At 47.0% G+C, this 20,266-nt stretch overlaps 1 protein-coding gene across 5 annotated transcripts in view; it reads right to left on the bottom strand.

The window, feature by feature from the left end:
- The window catches only part of SLC7A7 (solute carrier family 7 member 7), a 47,352-nt gene extending 27,744 nt beyond the window's left edge, over nt 1-19,608 (bottom strand). Inside the window, exons 1-3 of one of the 5 annotated variants that reach the window (XM_053592990.1) lie at nt 18,354-19,608; nt 16,208-16,313; nt 13,343-13,888 (exon numbers count right to left, since the gene is read on the bottom strand). In XM_053592990.1, coding sequence (XP_053448965.1) covers nt 13,343-13,841 — 499 coding nt within the window. In that variant the 5' untranslated portion in view covers nt 13,842-13,888; nt 16,208-16,313; nt 18,354-19,608. Of the gene's footprint in view, nt 1-13,342; nt 13,889-16,207; nt 16,531-18,353 lie in introns of those variants that run through there. The other 4 variants (XM_053592991.1, XM_053592993.1, XM_053592994.1 and 1 more) reach the window with 4 other exon arrangements.
- Nucleotides 19,609-20,266: the final 658 nt, after the last annotated feature.

The raw sequence follows: 20,266 nt of genomic DNA, 5'->3' as shown, positions 1-20,266 counted from the left end.
GTAGGGGAGAAGCAGCAGCATTCCTGGCAGAGAGGGCAACATGTGATTACCCCGCCAATGCAGTCAGTAACGAATGAAGTCAACCATCCATACAAAAAACTTAGCTAAACAATAATCAGTAAATGATGTCAAGGTCTATTAGCAATACCAGACTAGCTAGAGCTATAGTTTAACAGTTCAAAGGAAGACCATGCCTGCCAAGGGATGGTAAGCCACTGACGGAAGCAGAAACTGTATTTGCTCTCTTAAAATTGTCATAGTTTATTTATTTACTTTTCTTTCTTTTTTTTTTTTTTTGAGACAGAGCCTCAAGCTGTCGCCCTGGGTAGAGTGCCATGGCATCACAGCTCACAGCAACCTCCATCTTCTGGGCTCAAGCGATTCTCCTGCCTCTGCCTCCCAAGTAGCTGGGACTACAGGCGCTCACCACAACACCCGGCTATTTTTTGGTTGCAGCCATCATTGTTGTTTGGCGAGCCCGGGCTGGATTCAAACCCGCCAGCTCAGGTGTATGTGGCTGGCGCCTTAGCCACTTGAGCCACAGGCGCCGAGCCAAAATTGTCATAGTTTTGGGCGGCGCCTGTGGCTCAAGGAGTAGGGCACCAGTCCCATATGCCAGAGGTGGCGGGTTCAAACCCAAACCCGGCCAAAAAACACACACAAAAAAAAACAAATTGTCGTAGTTTAAATAGAAAAGGAGGCCGGGTACGGTGGCTCATGCCTGTAATCCTAGCACTCTGGGGGGCTAAAGTGGGTGGATTGCTTGAATTCATGAGTTTGAGACCAGCCTGAGCAAAAAAGCAAGACATCGTCTCTACTAAAAATAGAAAAACTGAGACAAGAGGATTGCTTTAGCCCGAGTTGGAGGTTACTGTGAGCTATGACGCCATAGGACTCTATCCAGGGCAGCAGTTCTCGACCTGTGGGTTGCGACCCCTTTGTAACAATGAAAATACATCGCGGCATTAGGAAGGTTGAGAACTATTGATCCAGGGTGATAGCTGGAGACTCCACCTCAATAAAAATAAATAAATAAGTAAATAATAGAAAAGGAATGAAAATGTAGTATAATCATAGATCATACCTCTATGAGATCATACCTCCACTCTACAGAAGAGGAAACAGAGTAATATTAATAAATTTGGCCTAGGATTGAACCCAGTCCTGATTCCAAGCTCTTACCCACAGAATGCACCACTGCCTCCCAAAGGGGTGAGGGCATCCCCTGCACTGTTCAAGGAAAAGAAGTCAGATTCAGAACACCCTACTCTTCCAACCACTGAGAAGGTCATATTGTAGGGTATGGCTATTTCATCCTACTCTTCCAGAAACATACCCCCAGCCAACTTAAGGCAGGCTTAAGTCTTTCCCATAAAATCCTCCCTCAACCTTGGTCCCTCCCTCTAACAACTATCCTCCTTGCTCAAATAATCAATCTTCTAGAAAGCATATCTACATTCCCTCCCCTTCCCTTGTCTCTACAACACAGTCTGAGACTATAACCACCTCCTCCTTCACCCTGCCAAAGTTTCCCTTAACCGCCTTGTTGCTGATTCCAAATAACATTTCATTCCTTATGTTAGTAATTCTTCCGGAAAGGATACTTTTAAGTATAAACCCACCTTCCCCTTAGTATGTTGCCCTTTTTCTGTGTTCCCACCACCCCACACTACATTAGAATCATTTACACGTCCGTCTCTCTCATGTATGTGAGCTGTGTGAGGCCAGAAACTGAATAAGAGTCATCCATGACTCCTGGGCCTAGCCCAGAACTAAGTACATGGTAGACATGAATACATCTTTCTGGTAGACAATGAATACATTTTTCCAAGTAAATGAATGATATCTCTGAAATCTGATTCCATCTTCACTTCCCTGAAATATCACTGCCTTAGGGAAAAGCCCGCATGAAAAGTCACCTGTGACCTCCACGTTGATAAATCCAATCAACTATACTTATCTAGCTTGACCTCTCAGCTTATTGGACCCTGTTGGCCACTCATTTCTTCTCAAATAGTTCTCATTTGCACACCATCTCTCAATGCTCCTCCCATCTCTCAGGGGTCCTCAAACTAGAGCCCGCAGGCCACATGTGACGGTGTGATTGTATTTGTTCCCGTTTTGTTTTTTTACTTATGTGCAATTTGCATAGGAATTTGTTCATAGTTTTTTTTTTAAACTATACTCCAGCCCTCCAACGGTCTGAGGGACAGTGAACTGGCCCCCTGTTTAAAAAGTTTGAGGACCCCTGCGTCTAGATGCTCTTGCTCCACCTCTTTGCAGGATACCTATCCCTCAAATGTTGGTATTCCTCAGAATGCTGCTCTAAGCCTTTTTGTCCTCCCTTTCTTATCCAGTCCCAAAGTTATCTCATCTGTTCCCATGGTTTCAACCACCATTTATATGATGATGATTCCCAAAAGTATATTACCAGCCCCAGATTATTATTCCAGATACATATGAATATCCAACCACCTACTGGATATCACCAAGCACATCAAATTCAACACATCCAAAACCAATTCCATCAGTTTCTCTAAAACGCATTGTTCCACCAGTGTTCTCTGTATCAGTAATTCGCATCATCACCCACTCATCCACCCAAGCCAGAGACCTGGGCATCTTATTGTCATCGATGACCTCCACCCATGTCTAATCAGTGTCCAAGACTTAATCCCAAGTCTCCTCATCCCCAAACCAGGACTCTAGTCTGAGACACTATCATTTCTCACCAGGATCACAGCAACAGCTTCCTAACTGATCTCCCTGCTTTCAGTCCTGCGTAGTAAAACCAGAGTAATTTTCTAAAAACCATAAATTCTAAAATGTAAATCACATGTCACTCTCCTACTTTAAAATCTTGAGGTTTCTACTGACTTAACAGAAAGCCCAAATTCTTTAACATAGTTCCCACAATAGACTATAGTTTTTGAAGATGTCTCAACAATGTCTCCCATCCCGGGTGCCCTTCTTGCTATGTGACTTTGACACTCCACCCACCCAGACTCAAGATCTATATTCCTCCTCCTGAAACAGGATTGTCTTCTGTGAACGATTCTATCTATAGGGTATGGAAGAATTAACACTATATAACTTTAAAGGCTAGGTCATAAAAGGCACTATAGCTTCCACTTTGGTTGCTGAAACACTCCTTCTGGAAGCCTTCAGCCTTCAGTAAGCATTCTGACTGCCCCGAGGCTGCCATAGCCATGAGAAAGCTCAACATGGTCCATATGGAAAGACCATATAGAAAGGTCCTGACACAACTTGAAAATAAAAAGAAGTCCAGATACTCCCTATCCTCCTCAGCAACCCCTCTGCCAGCTTCTGCCATTGTCTGACTGCCCCTTCCTAAATTCCTGAACCACAGAAATCACAAAAGAATAAAATAACTATTGTTTTAACCCACTAAGTTTTATTTTATTTGTTTATTTTGATTTTTTTCTAAGACAGTCTCACTGTGGTGCCCCAGGTTAGAATTCCATGGCCTAGCTCACTGCAACCTCAAACTCCTAGGTTTAGGAGCACCTCCTGCCTCAGCCTCCTGAGAAGCTGGGACTACAGGCGCCCACCACAACAACCAGCTAATTTTTTCTGTTTTTAGTAGAGATAGGGTCTCCCTCTTGCTCAAGCTGGTTTTGACCTCTTGACCTCAAGGGAACTATCCAGCTTGGCCTTCCAGAGAGTTAGAGTTGCAGGCATGAGCCACCACACCCAGCCCTATCTATTTATTTATTTATTTAGAGATAAAGTCTTTTTTTTTTTTTTTTTTTTTTTTTTTGAGACAAGAGTCTCACTATGTCACCATAGCAGAGTGCTATGGCATCACAGCTCACAGTAACCTCAAACTCTTGGGCTCAAGCAATTCTCTTGCCACAGCCTCCCAAGTAGCTAGGACTACAGGTGCCTGCCACAATGCCCAGCTATTTTTAGAGACGGGGTCTTGCTGTTGCTTAGGCTGGTCTTGAGCCCGTGAGCTCAGGCAATCTACCTGCCTCAGCCTCCCAAAGTATTAGGATTACAGGTGTGAGCCACCTGGGCTAGAATGGCATAGCACCAGCCTAGGTCACAGCAACTTCAAACTCTGGCTCAAGCAATCCTCCTAGGTAGCTGGGGCTATGGACACCAGCAACAACGCTGGACTATTTTTAGTAGAGACAGGGTCTCGGGCGGCACCTGTGGCTCAGTGAGTAGGGTGCCGGCCCCATATACCGAGGGTGGTGGGTTCAAGCCCAGCCCCGGCCAAACTGCAACCAAAAAATAGCCAGGCATTGTGGCAAGCACCTGTAGTCCCAGCTGCTCGGGAGGCTGAGGCAGGAGAATCGCGTAAGCCCAAGAGCTGGAGGTTGCTGTGAGCCATGTGACGCCATGGCACTCTACCGAGGGCGGTACAGTGAGACTCTGTCTCTACAAAAAAAAAAAAAAAAAGTAAAGAGACAGAGTCTCACTTTGCTCAGGCTGGTCTCAAACTTCTAAGCTCAAGTGATCCTCCTACTTCAGCCTTCCAGAGTGCTAGGATTTTAGGCATGAGCCACCGCATCCAGCCAGCTTAAAATTCTAAAGGAAGGGATTCTAAACTCCTAGACTAGGATGGGTTTCCTCCTGAGACTCCCTGTGCACCAAAAGTTACAACTCTCATCACAATCCATTGTAACTCTGTGTAATCCTATAGTGGGTTGCCCATCTTGACCCCCAGCATGCACTGAAGCACCCACACACAGCTCCATGAAGACAATGACCAGTGCTGGGAAGGTAGCAAGTGCTTCATGAACATTTGTTGAAGGCTCAATCTCCCTATCTCTTTGCTAAGTTCCAAATGGGCACATCCACCTAACATCCTAAAAATAAATTCCAAATTCAACATGACCACCTGCTTCTCCTCTCCCCTGTAAACAAGTTGTCCAAACCAGAAACCTCATCTCTTCATTGAAAAAATATCAGGCCGGGCACAATGGGTCACACTTGTAATCCTAGCATTATATGAGGCTGCAGTGGGTGGATAGCCTGAGCTCAGGAGTTTGAGACCAGCCTGAGCAAGAGCAAAACCACATCTCTAATAAAAATAGGAAAAACTAACCGGGTATGATGGCAAGCACCTGTTTTCCCAGCTACTCAGGAGGCTGAGGCAAAGAGGATCATTTGAGCCCAAGAGTCTGAGGTTGCTGTGAGGTCGATGACGCCATGGAACTCTACCTCACCAAGTAAGACTGTCTCAAAATAAAAAAGAAAATTATTAAACTTCTCTCTGTTTCTTTGCTGGGGATTGATACACTGGCTTATAAGACAGGTAGGTACAGCCTGTAGTCCCAGCTACTCGGGAGGCTGAGGCAAGAGAATCGCTTAAGCCCAGGAGTTGGAGGTTGCTGTGAGCTGTGTGAGGCCACGGCACTCTACCGAGGGCCATAAAGTGAGACTCTCTCTCTACAAAAAAAAAAAAAAGACAGGTAGGTACAGCTCTGGCTGGCACAGAACTTGCAGCTAACACCTGATATACCAATAGGGCTCACTGGTTGTACTGATGGTATATATACTTTCTAAATGCTGTCAGATCTATCCTTTCTGGTCCACTCCAGCTGCTACCACCCTCATTCAGGCTTTTGCCATTTCCTGCCTGGATTGCTACACGAGCTTCCTAATGGTGTGTCTGCCTCCAGCCTTGCCCCCTATGTTCCACTCCAGCTACATCACTCCCCTGTTTAAAATCCTTCATGACTCTTCATCTGCTTTAGGATAAAATCTAACTCTCTAGGAAGGTATGTCTGTGCTCTAGCCCCGTCCCTCCCTTTGCTCCTCATATCCACACCCATACATCTGTTCACCTTGTGCCTTTGCATTGCCTTTCACTGTTTTTAGAACGTCCTGCCGCCCCTTCTTCTTTTCACAGGTATTTACTGAGCACCTAGCAGATGCCAGGCACTGTACTAGGTGGAGACTCAGCGGTGAGAAGAATACAGTCCTTACTCTCACGATGTTTACGTTCTAGAGGGAAAGACAGACAAGAAATAGTAACGAATGTCAGGTGGGGAAAAGTGCTATAAAGAAAAACAAAACAAAATGGGGGACTGAGATAGGATGAGACTCTCGGGTAAGGTAGTAATTGTGCAAGAGGTGAATGGATTGAGGGAACAAGCTCTGGGGGGATCTGAGAAAAGGCCTTCCTGGCAGAAGGAACAGCACAAAACCCCTGAGGCAGGAACATGCAAACAAATGTGGGAAAGCCAAGAGGGTCAGAGAAGCTGGAGCTGAGAGCAAGGACAAGAGGTCTGAGATGATCAGAGAAGTCAGGTGGCAGAAGACAGGGCAGAGATCTGGGTGCTTCACCCAAGCTCGTCTCCTTTCATTCCCCAGTGCTGATGCAGACACGATCCGAGTAAGCCACACTCCAACCCCTCCCAGCACTTGCCACCTACACTGTGCCCAGCTGACCTCACTTGCCTGTCCACACTGTGAGTTCCCTGCAGGCAAGGCTCCACCTCTCAACTCTGTGTCTCGTAGAGCCCACTACATTCAGAAAATTTGTCTCAAATGCTCAAAACTCCCTTCTTCTTAGGACTTATGTGCATAACCAAGAAAAACCAAAAATTATCTTTTGTTCTGATTCCAGGCACTGCAAGCAACTTCCTGATTACAAGACTGGTTTCCCAATAATTGTTTCCAGGAAGGGGATGCCTTGATAGTGAACACATCCATTCTGGTTGTTAGAAATTACACATGTACTGATAAGATGTGGTGGCTCACGCCTATAATCCTAGCACTCTGGGAAGCTGAGGCAGGTGGCTCACCTGAGCTCAGGAGTTCGAGACCAGCCTAAGCGAAAGCAAGACTCTGTCTCTAGGCTGGGCATGGTGGCTCATGCCTGTAATCCCAGCACTCTAGGAGGCCAAGGGGTGGATTGCCTGAGCTCACAGGTTTGAGACCAGCCTGAGCAAGAGCAAGAGCAAGACCCGTCTCTAAAAAAAAAAAAAAAAAAAATAGTCAGGCATTATGGCAGGCACCTGTAGGCCCAGCTACTGAAGAGGTTGAGGCAAGAGAATTGCTTGAGCCCAAGAGTTTGAAGTTGCTGTGAGCTCTACTGAGGGCAACAACTCTGTTTCTACTAAAAATAGAAAAAAAATAGCCAGGAGTTGTGGCAGACGCCTATAGTCCCAGCTACTTGAGACGCTGAGATAAGAGGATCACTTGAGCCCAAGGGTTTGAGGTTGCTGTGAGCTGATGCCACAACACTCTATCCAGGGCAACAGAGTGAGACTCTCTCTCAAAAAAAAAAAAAAAGAAGAAGAAGAAGAAGAAATTACACATGTATGCTCTCCATTGTCCATTAATAAACAGACATCATCATTCATTCACACATCAGCCTCTTTTATAGGTTAAGTGTGACTCAACTGCTGAGAAGATGGCCCAAGTCTGGGTCATGATGATCCAAGGATGACTTGTATGAGCAGCCCAGCAGAAGCTCCAGAGGCTCCCTCTAGCTCACACTAGAAATAGGGAAGCCCACCTTCCCTTTGTCCACAGTCAAATCCTTACCTTCACCTCTGAGAGCTCCCACTTTGCTCATATCCAAGGTCCTAGAACTTCCACTAGTCTTTTTTTTTTTTTTTTTTTTGGAGACTGAGCCTCAAGCTGTCGCCCTGGGTAGAGACTCACAGCAACCTCCAACTCCTGGGCTCAAGCAATTCTCTTGCCTCAGCCTCCCAAGTAGGTGGGATGACAGGCACCTGCCACAATGCCTGGCTATTTTTTGGTTGTAGTTGTCATTGTTGTTTGGCAGGCCCGGGCTGGATTCAAACCTGCCAGCTCTGGTGTATGTGACTGGCATCTTAGCCACTTGAGCCATAGGCGCTGAGCCAAACTTTCACCATTCTTTATCCACCCTCTCACCTCTGTTCCCGAGGCCACTCTGCAGTGCAGACCTTCACCATCTTTCACACTGACTCAGGTTTCAGCTCTCTAAACCAGTCTCCCCACTTTCCACCTCTCCACCATCTATCTCTTGCTCTTTCCAAAAACACTCTCCACATAGCCACCAGGTTCTCCTTATAACCAAATCTGATCATCTTTCTAGTTCCTATGTCTTTGTCCAAATAGCTTCAATAGCTTCCCCTTACCTTGAAGATAAAGTCAAATCTGTTTAGGTACCAACCTAGACTTGGGCTGCCTCCTCACCCCTCTCCCACTCCACATTCTAGCCATACCAACGATCTGGAATTCTCTGAATCTTCTGAGCCTTTTAACACCTCCACACTTTTGCACACACAGCTTCCTTTTTGAGGAAGATCCTAGGAGACAGTGACGCACCCTTCCAAAATTCAGCTCAGACACTATGTGCTCTGTGAAGTCTTCCTAAGCTGTCTTCCCTACAGTAAACGAATTGTCCCATTTGCTCCTATGGTGCCCCTATTGCAGCACTAATTTACATTGCATGCCAATTACTTGTTAACATGTCTGTCTTCTCCTGGACTGTAAGCTCTTAGATGGCAAGGGCCACATATTATCCTTCTTTGTTTCCCAGCACTAAATAAAGTGTCTAATACTAGCATGTTTGTTGAGGGAGGGGATGACTGAAGGCTCTATATTAAAGGCCTTCTCTTGGGCAGTGCCTGTGGCCCAGTGAGTAAGGCGCTGGCCCCGTATACCAAGGGTGGTCAAGGGTGGTGGATTCGAACTCAGCCCCAGCCAAACTGCAACAAAAAATAGCCAGGCATTTTGGCGGGCGCCTGTAGTCCCAACTACTTGAAGGCTGAGGCAAGAGAACTGCCTAAGTCCAAGAGCTGGAGGTTGCTGTGAGCTGTGATGCCACAGCACTCTACCGAGGGTGACAAGCAAAACTCTGTCTCTAAAAATAACAATAAATTTAAAAAAATAATAAAGCCCTTGTCTTGCTAAATGTACAGATGCAGCCCAAGTCCTCACTTAGGCTAACCAGAGTTCCCTCCCATGTCTCAGCAACTAGCTTGTGTTAGGTGCTCATTAAACAAGTGGGTAAAGGAATAAACCCATGAATCACCTGTCACTAAACTCTTACAATTTTTTTTTTTTTTTGTAGAAACACTCTCACTTTATGGCTCTCAGTAGAGTGCTGTGGCATCACACACAGCAACCTCCAATTCCTGGGCTTAGGTGATTCTCTTGCCTCAGCCTCCTGAGTAGCTGGGACTACAGGCTCTCGCCACAACACCCGGCTATTTTTTGTTGCAGTTTGGCTGGGGCCGAGTTTGAACCCGCCACCCTTGGTATATGGGGCCGGCGCCCTACGCACTGAGCCATAGCCGCCACCCAACTCTTACAATCTTCCTTGCCCTTCTGAACCTTCTTCAGATTTCTGTGTCCCTCTGAAGTTATTAAAAATGAACAAAGTCCAGATACTACTGTGCAGTAATATTTATCTAACCACCACTGCACAGGTAAAAGCAAAGAAGCAACCAAGAGAGACCTTAAACATAGCAGTAGCCAGGTGCAGTGGCTCACAACTATAATCCTAGCACTCTGGAAGCTGGGGTGGGTGCATTGCTTGAGCTCATGAGTTCAAAGTAAGCAAAAGCAAGACCCCGTCTCTACTAAAAATAGAAAAACTGAGGCAAGAGGATCACTTGAGTCCAAGAGTTTGAGGTTGCTGTGAGCAGTGCTATGATACCACAGCACTCCACCCAGGGGCACAGAGTGAGATTCTGTCTCAAAGAAAAAAAGAAGCAATAATAATCACAAGTATCTTACACTTAAGCAGTGATTTACAGTGTTCACTGAATCTCATTCTACTCCCAAAGCAGCCTGGAAGGAAACAGTCACTGCACCTTGCCTAAGGACACACAGGTATTGAGCCCAACCTCAACCCAAGTCTAAGTGCATTTTTCACTGTACCAAAGTTGTCTCAAATACATGCCATAAACCATGCACAAAACTCCTCACCTTTTACTCACTCGGAAGCTCTGAGAACTAACAACTCTGGCTACTTTTCATGTGTTCTCACAAGGGAATGTATGCATGTGAATTTGCATGTGGGTGTACAAGGCTTTAAGCATGTATGTCTCTTTTCTCAAATTAGAAGCAGAAAATTTATTTTTTTCCTCACTCTGTCACTCTGGGTAGAGCGCTGTGGCATCATTGTTCTTAGCAACCTCAAACTCTTGGGCTCAAGCAATCCCCTTGCCTCAGCCTCCCGAGTAATTGGTACTATAGGCACCCACTACAACTTCTGGCTAGTGTTTCTATTTTTAGTAGAGATTGGGGTCTTGCGCTTGCTCAGGCTGGCTTGAACTCCTGAGCTCAGGCAATCCATCTACCTCAGCCTCACAGCGTGCTATGATTATAGGCATGAGCCACCGCATCCAGCCACTGCATCCAGAAAAAATATTTTTCTTTTTTTTTTTTTTTTTTTTTTTTTGTTGAGACAGAGTCTCACCCTATACCCTGAACATAGTGCAATGGCGTCGTAGCTCCCTGCAACCTCAGATTTGGGCTGTGGGCATCCTGCTGCCTCAGCCTCTGAAGCCGCTGGGATGACAGGCACTCGAGGCAGTGCCCAACTAGGTTTTTCCATTTTTTCATGTGTCAGGGTCTCTCTCTCTCTCACTCAGACAAGCTTCGAATTCCTGTGCTCAACAATCCTCCCGCCTCAGCCTCCCACAGTACTGGGATTACAGACACAAACTGCGCCTGGCAAGCAGAAAATTTTTCAGGGGCGACTGGTAGAGGTAGGCACAATGCCAGAATCAAGGAACAACAAGTGCCATAGAGGACACAGAATCCATAAAAGAATACAACCTGAAAAACTGAAGTCAGACAAGCAGTCTGAGGCCAGAAGCAGCAAACATCCTTCCCCACCTCAATGGCCTGGGAAAACCACAGTCGTGAAGGAATTGAGATGTGTGAGGGTGACTGTAAGTCACCAAAAGAAATGCCATGCTGGGCACAGTGGCTCACTCCTACAATCCCAACACTTGGGAGCCTAAGGCGAGTGGATTGCCTGAGCAAGAGCGAGACCCCATCTCTAAAAACAGTCTGGCATTGTGGTGGGCACCTGTAGTCCCAGCTACTTGGAAGGCTGAGGCAAGAGAATCGTTTAAGCCCAAGAGTTTGAGGTTGCTGTCAGCTGTGAAGCCACAGCACTGTACTGAGGGGGACAACGTGAAACTCTGTCTCAAAAAAAAAGAAAGAAATGCCAAACTGTAAGAGCAAGCAAACACATTATTAGTTTTAAAAAGATTTCAGCTTAGAATGGGTAGAGGCGAAATTTACTAAATGCAGAATACAAATGCCTACATACAGTAACTAAGAAAATGCAAATAGCCAGGTGTTGCGGCAGGCGCCTGTAGTCCCAGCTACTAGGGAGGCTGAGGCAGGAGAATCGCTTAAGCCCAGGAGTTGTAAGTTGCTGTGAGCTGGGTGAGGCCACCTTTATACCGAGGACCATAAAGTGAGACTCTGTCTCTACAAAAAATAAAATAAAATAAAATGCCATGAAGGCCATGTTGAACAGTTTGATGAGAATATTTCAGATTGTATATGAAACCTGCACATTGTACCCCTTGATTGCACCAATGTACACAGCTACGATTTAACAATAAAAATAAATAAAATAAAAAAAAAGATTTCAGCAAAGATGGTAAATTAATAGAATCTGATACTTAAAAGAATGCAGCCATCTTGGAAATATTACTTAAATCAACGGTTCTCAACCTGTGGGTTGCAACCCACAGGAACTGTATTAAAGGGTTGCGGCATTAGGAAGATTGAGAACCACTGACTTAGATGGAATGATCCTGCTCTACACAAGATATGTAACTATTTACCCACATTTTAGGGGGCCCCAAGACCAAGAAATCCTAAAATTAGTTTTACCAGTAAACAGCCTATCAGATCATCTGCAAGTGATGCAAAAGAAAATACAGATCTCGTTGACTGCCTCAGGGGAAACTCCCTTCTTGTAACACGAGGGAATGCCTTTCACCCTCCCTAATTGTTGCCACACAGGACAAACATCCCATATGCAGAGTCCGAGCCACAAACATGGACACACAAAACACAGGAGAACCCCACAGTTCTCTGAACAGAGTAAAATCAGGGGGCTGGAGAGGAAGCTGAGGAGTAAATGGGACAGTAGAGAAACTGAGGAGTGGTGCCTGTGGCTCAAGGAGTAGGGCGCCCGTCCCATATGCCGGAGGTGGCGGGTTCAAACCTAGCCCCGGCCAAAAACCAAAAAAAAAAAAAAAAAGAGAAACTGAAAGAAAAAAGGACACCACCTGGCTGGAGCAAGGTGAGCAATTGTAACTGGTGCAAAATCCCTGTGCCCCAAGCTACCTCTTAAACGGACTGTCTGAGATTCTTCAAGGTTGTGGGGTGGAAAGCATCTCCAAGGCCCAGGGTCTCCCAGGTTGGAAGGGCATTTTTCAACAACAGAGGCACCTGAGGCAACAGGGCTATAGAGGATCATCCTCTGAGCACCTGCAATGTGGCTTTGCTGAATGTACAGATTTAAATAATATTTTATTTATGAGATGGATTAAAAAGTCAAGGTGGATTAAAATAACAGTTTTAAGGATCTAGCCCATAGAAATACTCATGCATGTGCAAAAAGACATTCACTAGGGCCTTATCTGTAAGACCGAAAAATTGGAATCAAATGTACATAGCCATTAACAGAAGATTGGTTAAAAAAACTACAATACGGGTGGCGCCTGTGGCTCAGTGAGTAGGGCGCCGGCCCCATATACCGAGGGTGATGGGTTCAAGCCCAGCCCCGGCCAAACTGCAACAAAAAAATAGCTGGGCGTTGTGGCGGGCGCCTATAGTCCCAGCTGCTCGGGAGGCTGAGGCGAGAGAATCGCGTAAGCCCAAGAGCTGGAGGTTGCTGTGAGCCGTGTGACGCCACGGCACTCTACCCTCGGGCGGTACAGTGAAACTCTGTCTCTACAAAAAAAAAAAAAAAAAAATACAATACATCCTTAAAATCAACATGGACTCACATGAAGTATTAAAAAATAAAGCAGATGTGTATATAGAATAGAATGTCACTGAAATGCGAGGAGGAAATGCACACTGTAGAATTATACAAAAAATAGTATGATCTCATTTTTGTAAAAGAACAAAACTACACCTCTTGAAGGAAAAAATATCAGGAAAAGCATGCAAACTGCTAATGTCATGGTGGAAGTCGGAGGAAGGTGAGTTGCTGTCTTTTGTTACACTGTGGGACTGTTTGAATATTCATACAAAACATACATTGTATATATATATATTGTCAGAGGCATTCCTTTCCATCCCCTGCTTCCTCCCTGCTGGACTCCATCCCAGCTCTGCCAGCCCTCCAACCCACCATGTCCTGCCCCACTCCATCCCCACTTACAGATGCAGGCAGCTGCCAGCAGGCGACTGGCAGCATAGGGTGCAAAGCAGCTTGGGAAGAAGGGCTGCACCAGGTAGTTGGCAAAGGTGATGGCAATGATGGCCTGACTGGTGGGCTCGATGATGAGCAGGGAGGTCCAGAGTCTGATGAAGGCAAGGAATTCCCCGAAGGCCTCCAGGATGTAGGCATAGCTGGCCCCAGATTTCTTAATGGTGGTGCCCAGTTCCGCATAACAGAGGGCCCCAAAGACAGAGAAGAGGCCCCCAACAGCCCAGATGACCAGGGAGAGGCCAAAAGAAGCACTGTACATGAGCACACCTTTGGGGGAGACAAAGATGCCCGAGCCAATCATGTTTCCCACGATCAGGCACACACCATTAAGCAGCGAGATCTCCGTCTTCAGCTTTACCTGCTCGGACCCTGAGCTGGCCTCATCAGCCAAAGGGGAGGCATCCGCCTCATGCTGAGAGGCCACTTCATACTTAATGCTGTCAGCCATGGTGGGGAAGCAGAGGAAAGCCTTCACCAGTTTCCTGGCATTGCCCTCTAAAGAAGAAAGATATATTTTGGATGGTTGTCAACTATACAGAACCTACTATAGGGACTGATAGGGACAGTCCACCTACCACTTCAGACACCTCTCTCTTGCTTCCCAACTCCAAATAACCTCTTCTTCAGCTGGTTCATCAAAATGATCCCAACTTAGGCCCACACAGAGGCTCATGCCTATAATCCTAGCACTCTTGGAAAGCCAAGGAGGGTGAATTGCTAGAGCTCAGGAGTTCCAGACCAGCCTAAGCCAGAGCAAGACTGTCTCTAAAAATAGCTAGGCAAAAAAACATAAAATAAAATAAAATAAAATAAATAAATAAAAATAGGTAGGCATTGTGGAGGGCGCCTGTAGTCCCAGCTACTTGGAAGGCTGAAGCCAGAGGATCACTTGAGCCCAAAAGTCTGAGGTTACTGTGAGCTATGATGCCACAGCACTCTACCAAGGGCGACAAAATAAGAGGGTCTCAAAAAAAAAAAAAAAAAAAATCCCAACTTAAATTACTTGTTGTTTTTTTTTTTGGGGGGGAGGAGGAAGGTTTACAGTTTTAGCCAGGGCCAGGCTTGAACCCGCCACCCCCAATATATGGGGCCATCACCCTACTCCTTGAGCCACAGGTGCCACCTCCAACTTGAATTTTTTTTTTTTTTTTTTTGTACAGACAGAGTTTCACTTTATTGCCCTCGGTAGAGTGCCGTGGCGTCACACGGCTCACAGCAACCTCCAACTCCTGGGCTTAGGCGATTCTCCTGCCTCAGCCTTCCGAGTAGCTGGGACTACAGGCGCCAACTTGAATTTTTAAGGACAGAACTCTCCCTAAAGAGAAAGCATCTGCCTCTCTCCATTAGGATGGCGCTGACCACCTGGCTTACCAAGTAGGAAACTAAATCTCCGTTCTATTTGAGCTGCTAAGATACAAGCAACTCCCAGGTATAACCATAGTGGTTTGGGCCTGTGTTTTCAGCCTTACCCCAAAACAATCTGCCTTCCCTCCAATTTCAATCTCAGCTGTCACTTGTGCTAAGATGCAACATTAGGAACCAAGCTTGGCAAGCAGCTAATCTGTGGGATCTCCTCCTGCTGCTGTTCTTCTCCCCCCAGACTCAACTCTGGCAAACCTACAGGCTTCAGAGATCTGCTGGAAACCCACAACTATCCCTCTGTTCAGGGAGTATCCCAAACAGCCCCATCCCAACCTGAAAGACAGGCTATTTTCCTCTTTTCTCTTTTTTTTTTTTTTTTTTGAGACAGAGTCTCAAGCTATCACCCTGGGTAGAGTGCTGTAGCGTCACAGCTCACAACAACCTCCAACTCTTGGGCTCAAGAGATTCTCTTGCCTCAGTTTCTCTGTTAGTGGAGACGGGGGCTCGCTTTTTACTCAGGCTGGTCTTGAACTTGTGAGCTCAAGCTATTCACCCACCTCGGCCTCCCAGAGTGCTAGAATTACAGGCATGAGCCACTGCACTCAGCTGCTAGTCTCATTTCTGTTGCCTCTCCTTTCCCAGATACCTTTCGCAATCTCTAGTATTCTAGTCCTCCTGCCACCCAATCCCTCACATCAGCATAGTTGGAGCATTCAAAAAAGTATGAGTGAGAGAAGAGATCCAAGTGTACAGCAAAATCTAAAGGTGTTGGAGGCAGCTGACGAATGTTCCTCAACCCAGACCTGCAGCTGGAGAAACACCATAGAAAGACAAGGCAGGGTGGCGCCTGTGGCTCAAGGAGTAGGGCGCCGGTCCCATATGCCGGAGGTGGCGGGTTCAAACCCAGCCCCGGCCAAAAAACCAAAAAATAAAAAAAAAGAGTAGAAAGACAAGGCAAAGAAACAGCTGAAGCTAGCAGCAAATGCTGGGGAAAAGATCAGGAGACAGCTAAGAAAACAGGAGCTGGGCCAGGTGCGGTGGCTCATGCCTGTAATCTTAGCACTCTGGGAGGCCAAAGTGGGTGGACTGCCTGAGCTGACGGGTGACGGGTTCAAGACCAGCCTGAACAAGAGTGAGACCCTGTTTCTAAAAACAGCCAGGCATTGTGGTGAGCACTTGTAGTGCCAACTACTGGGAAGGCTGAGGCAAAAGAATCGCTTGAGCCCAAGAGTTTGAGCTTGCTGTGAGCTGTGATGCCAGAGCACTCTACCAAGGGTGACAAAGGAAGGAAAGGAGAGAAGACAAGATAAGACAAAAGAGGAGCAGCTAATCAAGCAAGTGCAGAGATAGCAGGGCAAGAAGCCAGCAAAGAGGGTAGCAAGGTGAGTGGGGAGGAAGGGAAAGGGTGGCACACACACTCACTCCCAGGTCCTGGATATAAAAGGTTCTCACCGCAGTGGCCAGCAGCAGTCAGGGAGAGATGTGCCCTCCAGGATTCCCCCAGGATCTGTGCTCCAGTGCTCCTCCTTTCAGCCTGCAGTTTTCACTGCCAAAATGCCTACAGATTTAAGTCAAGAAGGGTGGCAAGAGTAGGGCAGTGGACAAAAGAAAGGTTGAGGGAGGAAGAAAGGAGTGTTAAGCAACTGTCTGGGTCCAAGGTTCACTGGCCTTTCACATCTGCAAAAGGGGCAGCTAGCTCTTGGCTCAGCACTTTCTGTGATAAGGAGGCACTCTCTGGAATCTCCTTTGTCAGCTCTGCTCTGGGACTGGGAGCCCTAAAGAAAGGACAGTCAGCTGGGTGCAGTTTCTGCAGCCTGGGGGGGGGGGGGTTTAGTGTCCCTGAGCAATTTAGCTGAGGACAGGGCGGTGGCACAGAAGGAATGCACAGCATTCTCTGTGTCCTCTATGCCCCACCCTAGCCTCTCTTCTCTCTCATCCCAAGCAATTTTAAAAGGCAGGAAGGTTTCACAATGACACAAAGGCTTGTTCACGTGCTGAGATTAGAGGAAGTGTAAGAGTAGTCCCTGGCCCCATGATTGAGAGTCCTAAGAGGAGAACTCTGCACACTTCCCCACACAGAGAGACAAGTGGCTCCCCTAAACTTGGGTCATTACCCCCAAACTGAGGCTACTTCAAAGGAAACAAGGTTAAGAGATCAAACCTCTAACTGCATCCCCACCCAACCCACCTGCCCTTTTATTCTTAAGAAAACATACCAAGATCTTTGGGATAAGCATAAATTCCTATGAACACCTTCCTCAGATAAGTTTACTCCACTTTTCCTATTCTAAAAATAAAATAAGGAAATAAGATTTCACTGAGCTATCCTGGACTGACAGGCCCAGAATAGCCAGAAGCTGGGCACTTTTTGGAAATCATTTAGTTTATGCTTGCGGTGGAAATATACCTGTTCCTTCCCCAACTGATAAGGGTGTCCCTTCTCACACCCTTCTTAACCCTCTTTAGTTATTCCATAACCAGAGAATAGACATCAAAAAATCCCTGGGAGGGCGGCGCCTGTGGCTCAGCGGGTAGGGTGCCAGCCCCATATGCCGAGGGTGGCGGGTTCAAACCTAGCCCCGGCCAAACTGCAACAAAAAAAAAAAAATAGCCGGGCGTTGTGGCAGGCGCCTGTAGTCGCAGCTACTTGGGAGGCTGAGGCAAGAGAATCGCCTAAACCCAGGGATTTGGAGGTTGCTGTGAGCTGTGTGACACCATGGCACTCTACCAAGGGCAATAAGGTGAGACTCTGTCTCTACGAAAAAAAAAAAAAAAATCCCTGGGAGACTTATCTCTACTCTACATCCTCCCAATCTAACACCTTAAACTTTTCATTTAAACCAGGAGGGGCAACCCAACACAGCCCCATAAAACTCCGAAATCCATCCAAAGGAAATGGTCCTTTTGTACCTTTTATACCAGGACCCCCTTAAAATGCTTCCATAATAATAACAGCTACTATGTATTGACACTTATCCAGGCCAGACACAATGCTAAGCACTTAAGTGCCTTATCTCATCAAACCCTCCTTGCATCCCCTAAGACAGGTACTAAATTACTAGCCAGGGTGCCCAAGTGGAAAGGGAGGTGGGTCAGCTAGACTCCAGAGCTCACACACTCTCAGCACAGAACTACACTATCTCCCCACCTCCCCATGGTTCTAACCTGCCCCAGTCTCTAGGAGGCCTTCCTTTTAGACAGGAAAGGGCTACAGGTGGTTTCCTAACGAATCACCTCACCTGGGGCAAGATGTGATTAGATTAAAAAAGAAAACCTCTGCCAACCTTCAACCTGAGCCTAGGCTAAAGGCTGCAACAAAGCTTATTCATCTTTCCTGGCTGCTTCCTCATTCTGTGCAGGGATGAGAGGCGGTTACAAGTCCTCTTGGCAGTGCTGCAATTGCTAGGGTGCCCACTTGTAAAGCAAACAAAAACACATGCAAACACATCATCTAGCCTGCCCTTTTAAGACCAAATTCACTAGCACCATGGGGTGGGCATGCACCCTAATGTGATGTAAAAGCAAGAAGCAAGGCACAATGAAAGGGAAGACTCTGAGAGCATATGAGAAGATAAGTGTGCAAGATTTCATTCCTCACCGGTGATATCCCAAAATGAAGTCCTGTTCATCGAATCTTGAGACAAATCTGCCAGGGATGAAACCTGCATTCCAGCAAACAGCACACCCTAGTGGTCGCACCAGGAAATACTTGTAGTGGAATGCACTCCAAGCTAACCTATTTCAGTCAGCCCACACCAAGTGGGCAAGGGAGACTGACTACCATTCTGGAGAAGGTGAAGCCCCTCTTTTCTCAAACACTGCCTAACACTGTGGGCAGGAAAGCACCATCATTAGCAGCTCACAAACCTCCCTAAGGCCCTGGGTCTCGGGGTAATGCTTCCACTCTTCAGGCAGCCTTGAATCAGCAACACCTGTAGGCTCTCCTGAAGGGACTCTCCCACCCCTGCTTTACAGGAGAAGCCTCATGGTAAAACAGCGCCACTTGTCATCTTCCCCTGAAGCGCACCCATCTCTGAGGACCTTGTGGAAATTACAGGATAATACAACTCACCAGCCTGTGTAACAAGTTTCCAATTCACAATTAGGCAGCGGGGTCCCCAGCAGCAGTGCCCGACAGCAGCCAGTGGAGCCTCTTGCCCTGACCCCACCCTCAGATGGCAACACTAAAACACACTCCCTCCAGGAAACAGCACACAGTTGTGGGTCTCCTTAGCCAAGTTCAGGGAGCTACTGTGAGAACACACTTTCTCCCCCCAGAGACCCCATGTTCTGCCTTCCTGGCTCCAATTGTACTGCCTCCCCTAACAACAGAAACAGAAAACAGATAAACTCTGGTATGGTTTGATTTCCCCATCACTCCATGCTCAAAGCTCAGCTCCTCCCTCCTCAGTTCTTCATTTGTTTTTCTATATTCCACAGTATCTAAGGCAGTCCCTTTAAAAAAAAAAAAAAGTGAAACAAGAAAGAAATTGTTTACTCTTGTGGCCAGGGCTTCTATTAACGAAGGGATGAAGTCTCTGGGCAGACCGTTCTGCCCAGGGAGGGCCAGGGCTGGGACCAGGAAACAGGAGGTTCTCGGGTCTCCCTCCGTTCAGCTGATTTTCAGGACTCACTCCATCCTCCTCCTACACTTCCCCTCATTCCTTTGTCCCTCTTCTCCCACCTCTTACCTGTCCTTTGACCTTTGGGCAGGTGCTGGGAGGAGGGGCTACCAGCACGCTGTGAGGGGTGGGAGGGGAAGGTGCTAGTTAGGGGAACCAAGGGTATGGCTCCTACTGCAGCAGCTGTTGACTCTGAGGAGCAGAAAAAGGAGAGGGTGACGGGACTGAAATGCAAAACAGGAAAACACATGTGCAACTCTGGCCGGCAGCGGGGAGGGGCCAGAGGACGGGCTGGAGCTGGGACTGCCTGGTCAAACTCAGAGGCCTGCCAGCCTCCAGGCACCTTCTCCACTGAGTCTCAGCTCCTCCTCCTCCCCAACCCAGCCCAGGTCCTTTCTCATTGCCCCACATTTATTGGGCACTTAAGCTTTCTCCGTGATGTACTGTTCTCTCTGATGCCCCTTACAACTCCCCTCTTCCCTCACTCTGCTTCCTACTCATCTTCCACTGTCCTTTAGTGCTTCAGAGGGCATATGATCACATGGTTAGGGCAACAAAACTCTGCAGTCCCATCTCAAGAGTTTCAGTGCCATTTCAGCCCCTAAAGCAGTGGTTCTCAACCTTCCTAATGCCGCGACCCTTTAACACAGTTCCTGTGGGTTGCGACCCACAGGTTGAGAACCGCTGCCTTAAAGCAAGCCAAGGAAAGCCACCTGTGGGGGGGAGGGTACAGCCACACACACTCAAAACACCAAACAAGCCCACTCATAGTGCAGATCCTGAATTGGTTCAGGTGATGTTGATGTGTTACCTGGTAAGAGCCACCTGGGCCCAGGCACCACCTTCAAACCATTGTTATTTAAATATCTGTTTAGTGTTGACTTAGCAG

The sequence above is a fragment of the Nycticebus coucang genome, chromosome 6 (genome assembly GCF_027406575.1).
Source record: "Nycticebus coucang isolate mNycCou1 chromosome 6, mNycCou1.pri, whole genome shotgun sequence".
In the NCBI taxonomy this organism is placed as follows: domain Eukaryota; kingdom Metazoa; phylum Chordata; class Mammalia; order Primates; family Lorisidae; genus Nycticebus; species Nycticebus coucang.
The sequence above is the reverse complement of the archived record's forward strand: the minus strand, read 5'-3'. Positions and strand labels throughout refer to the sequence as shown.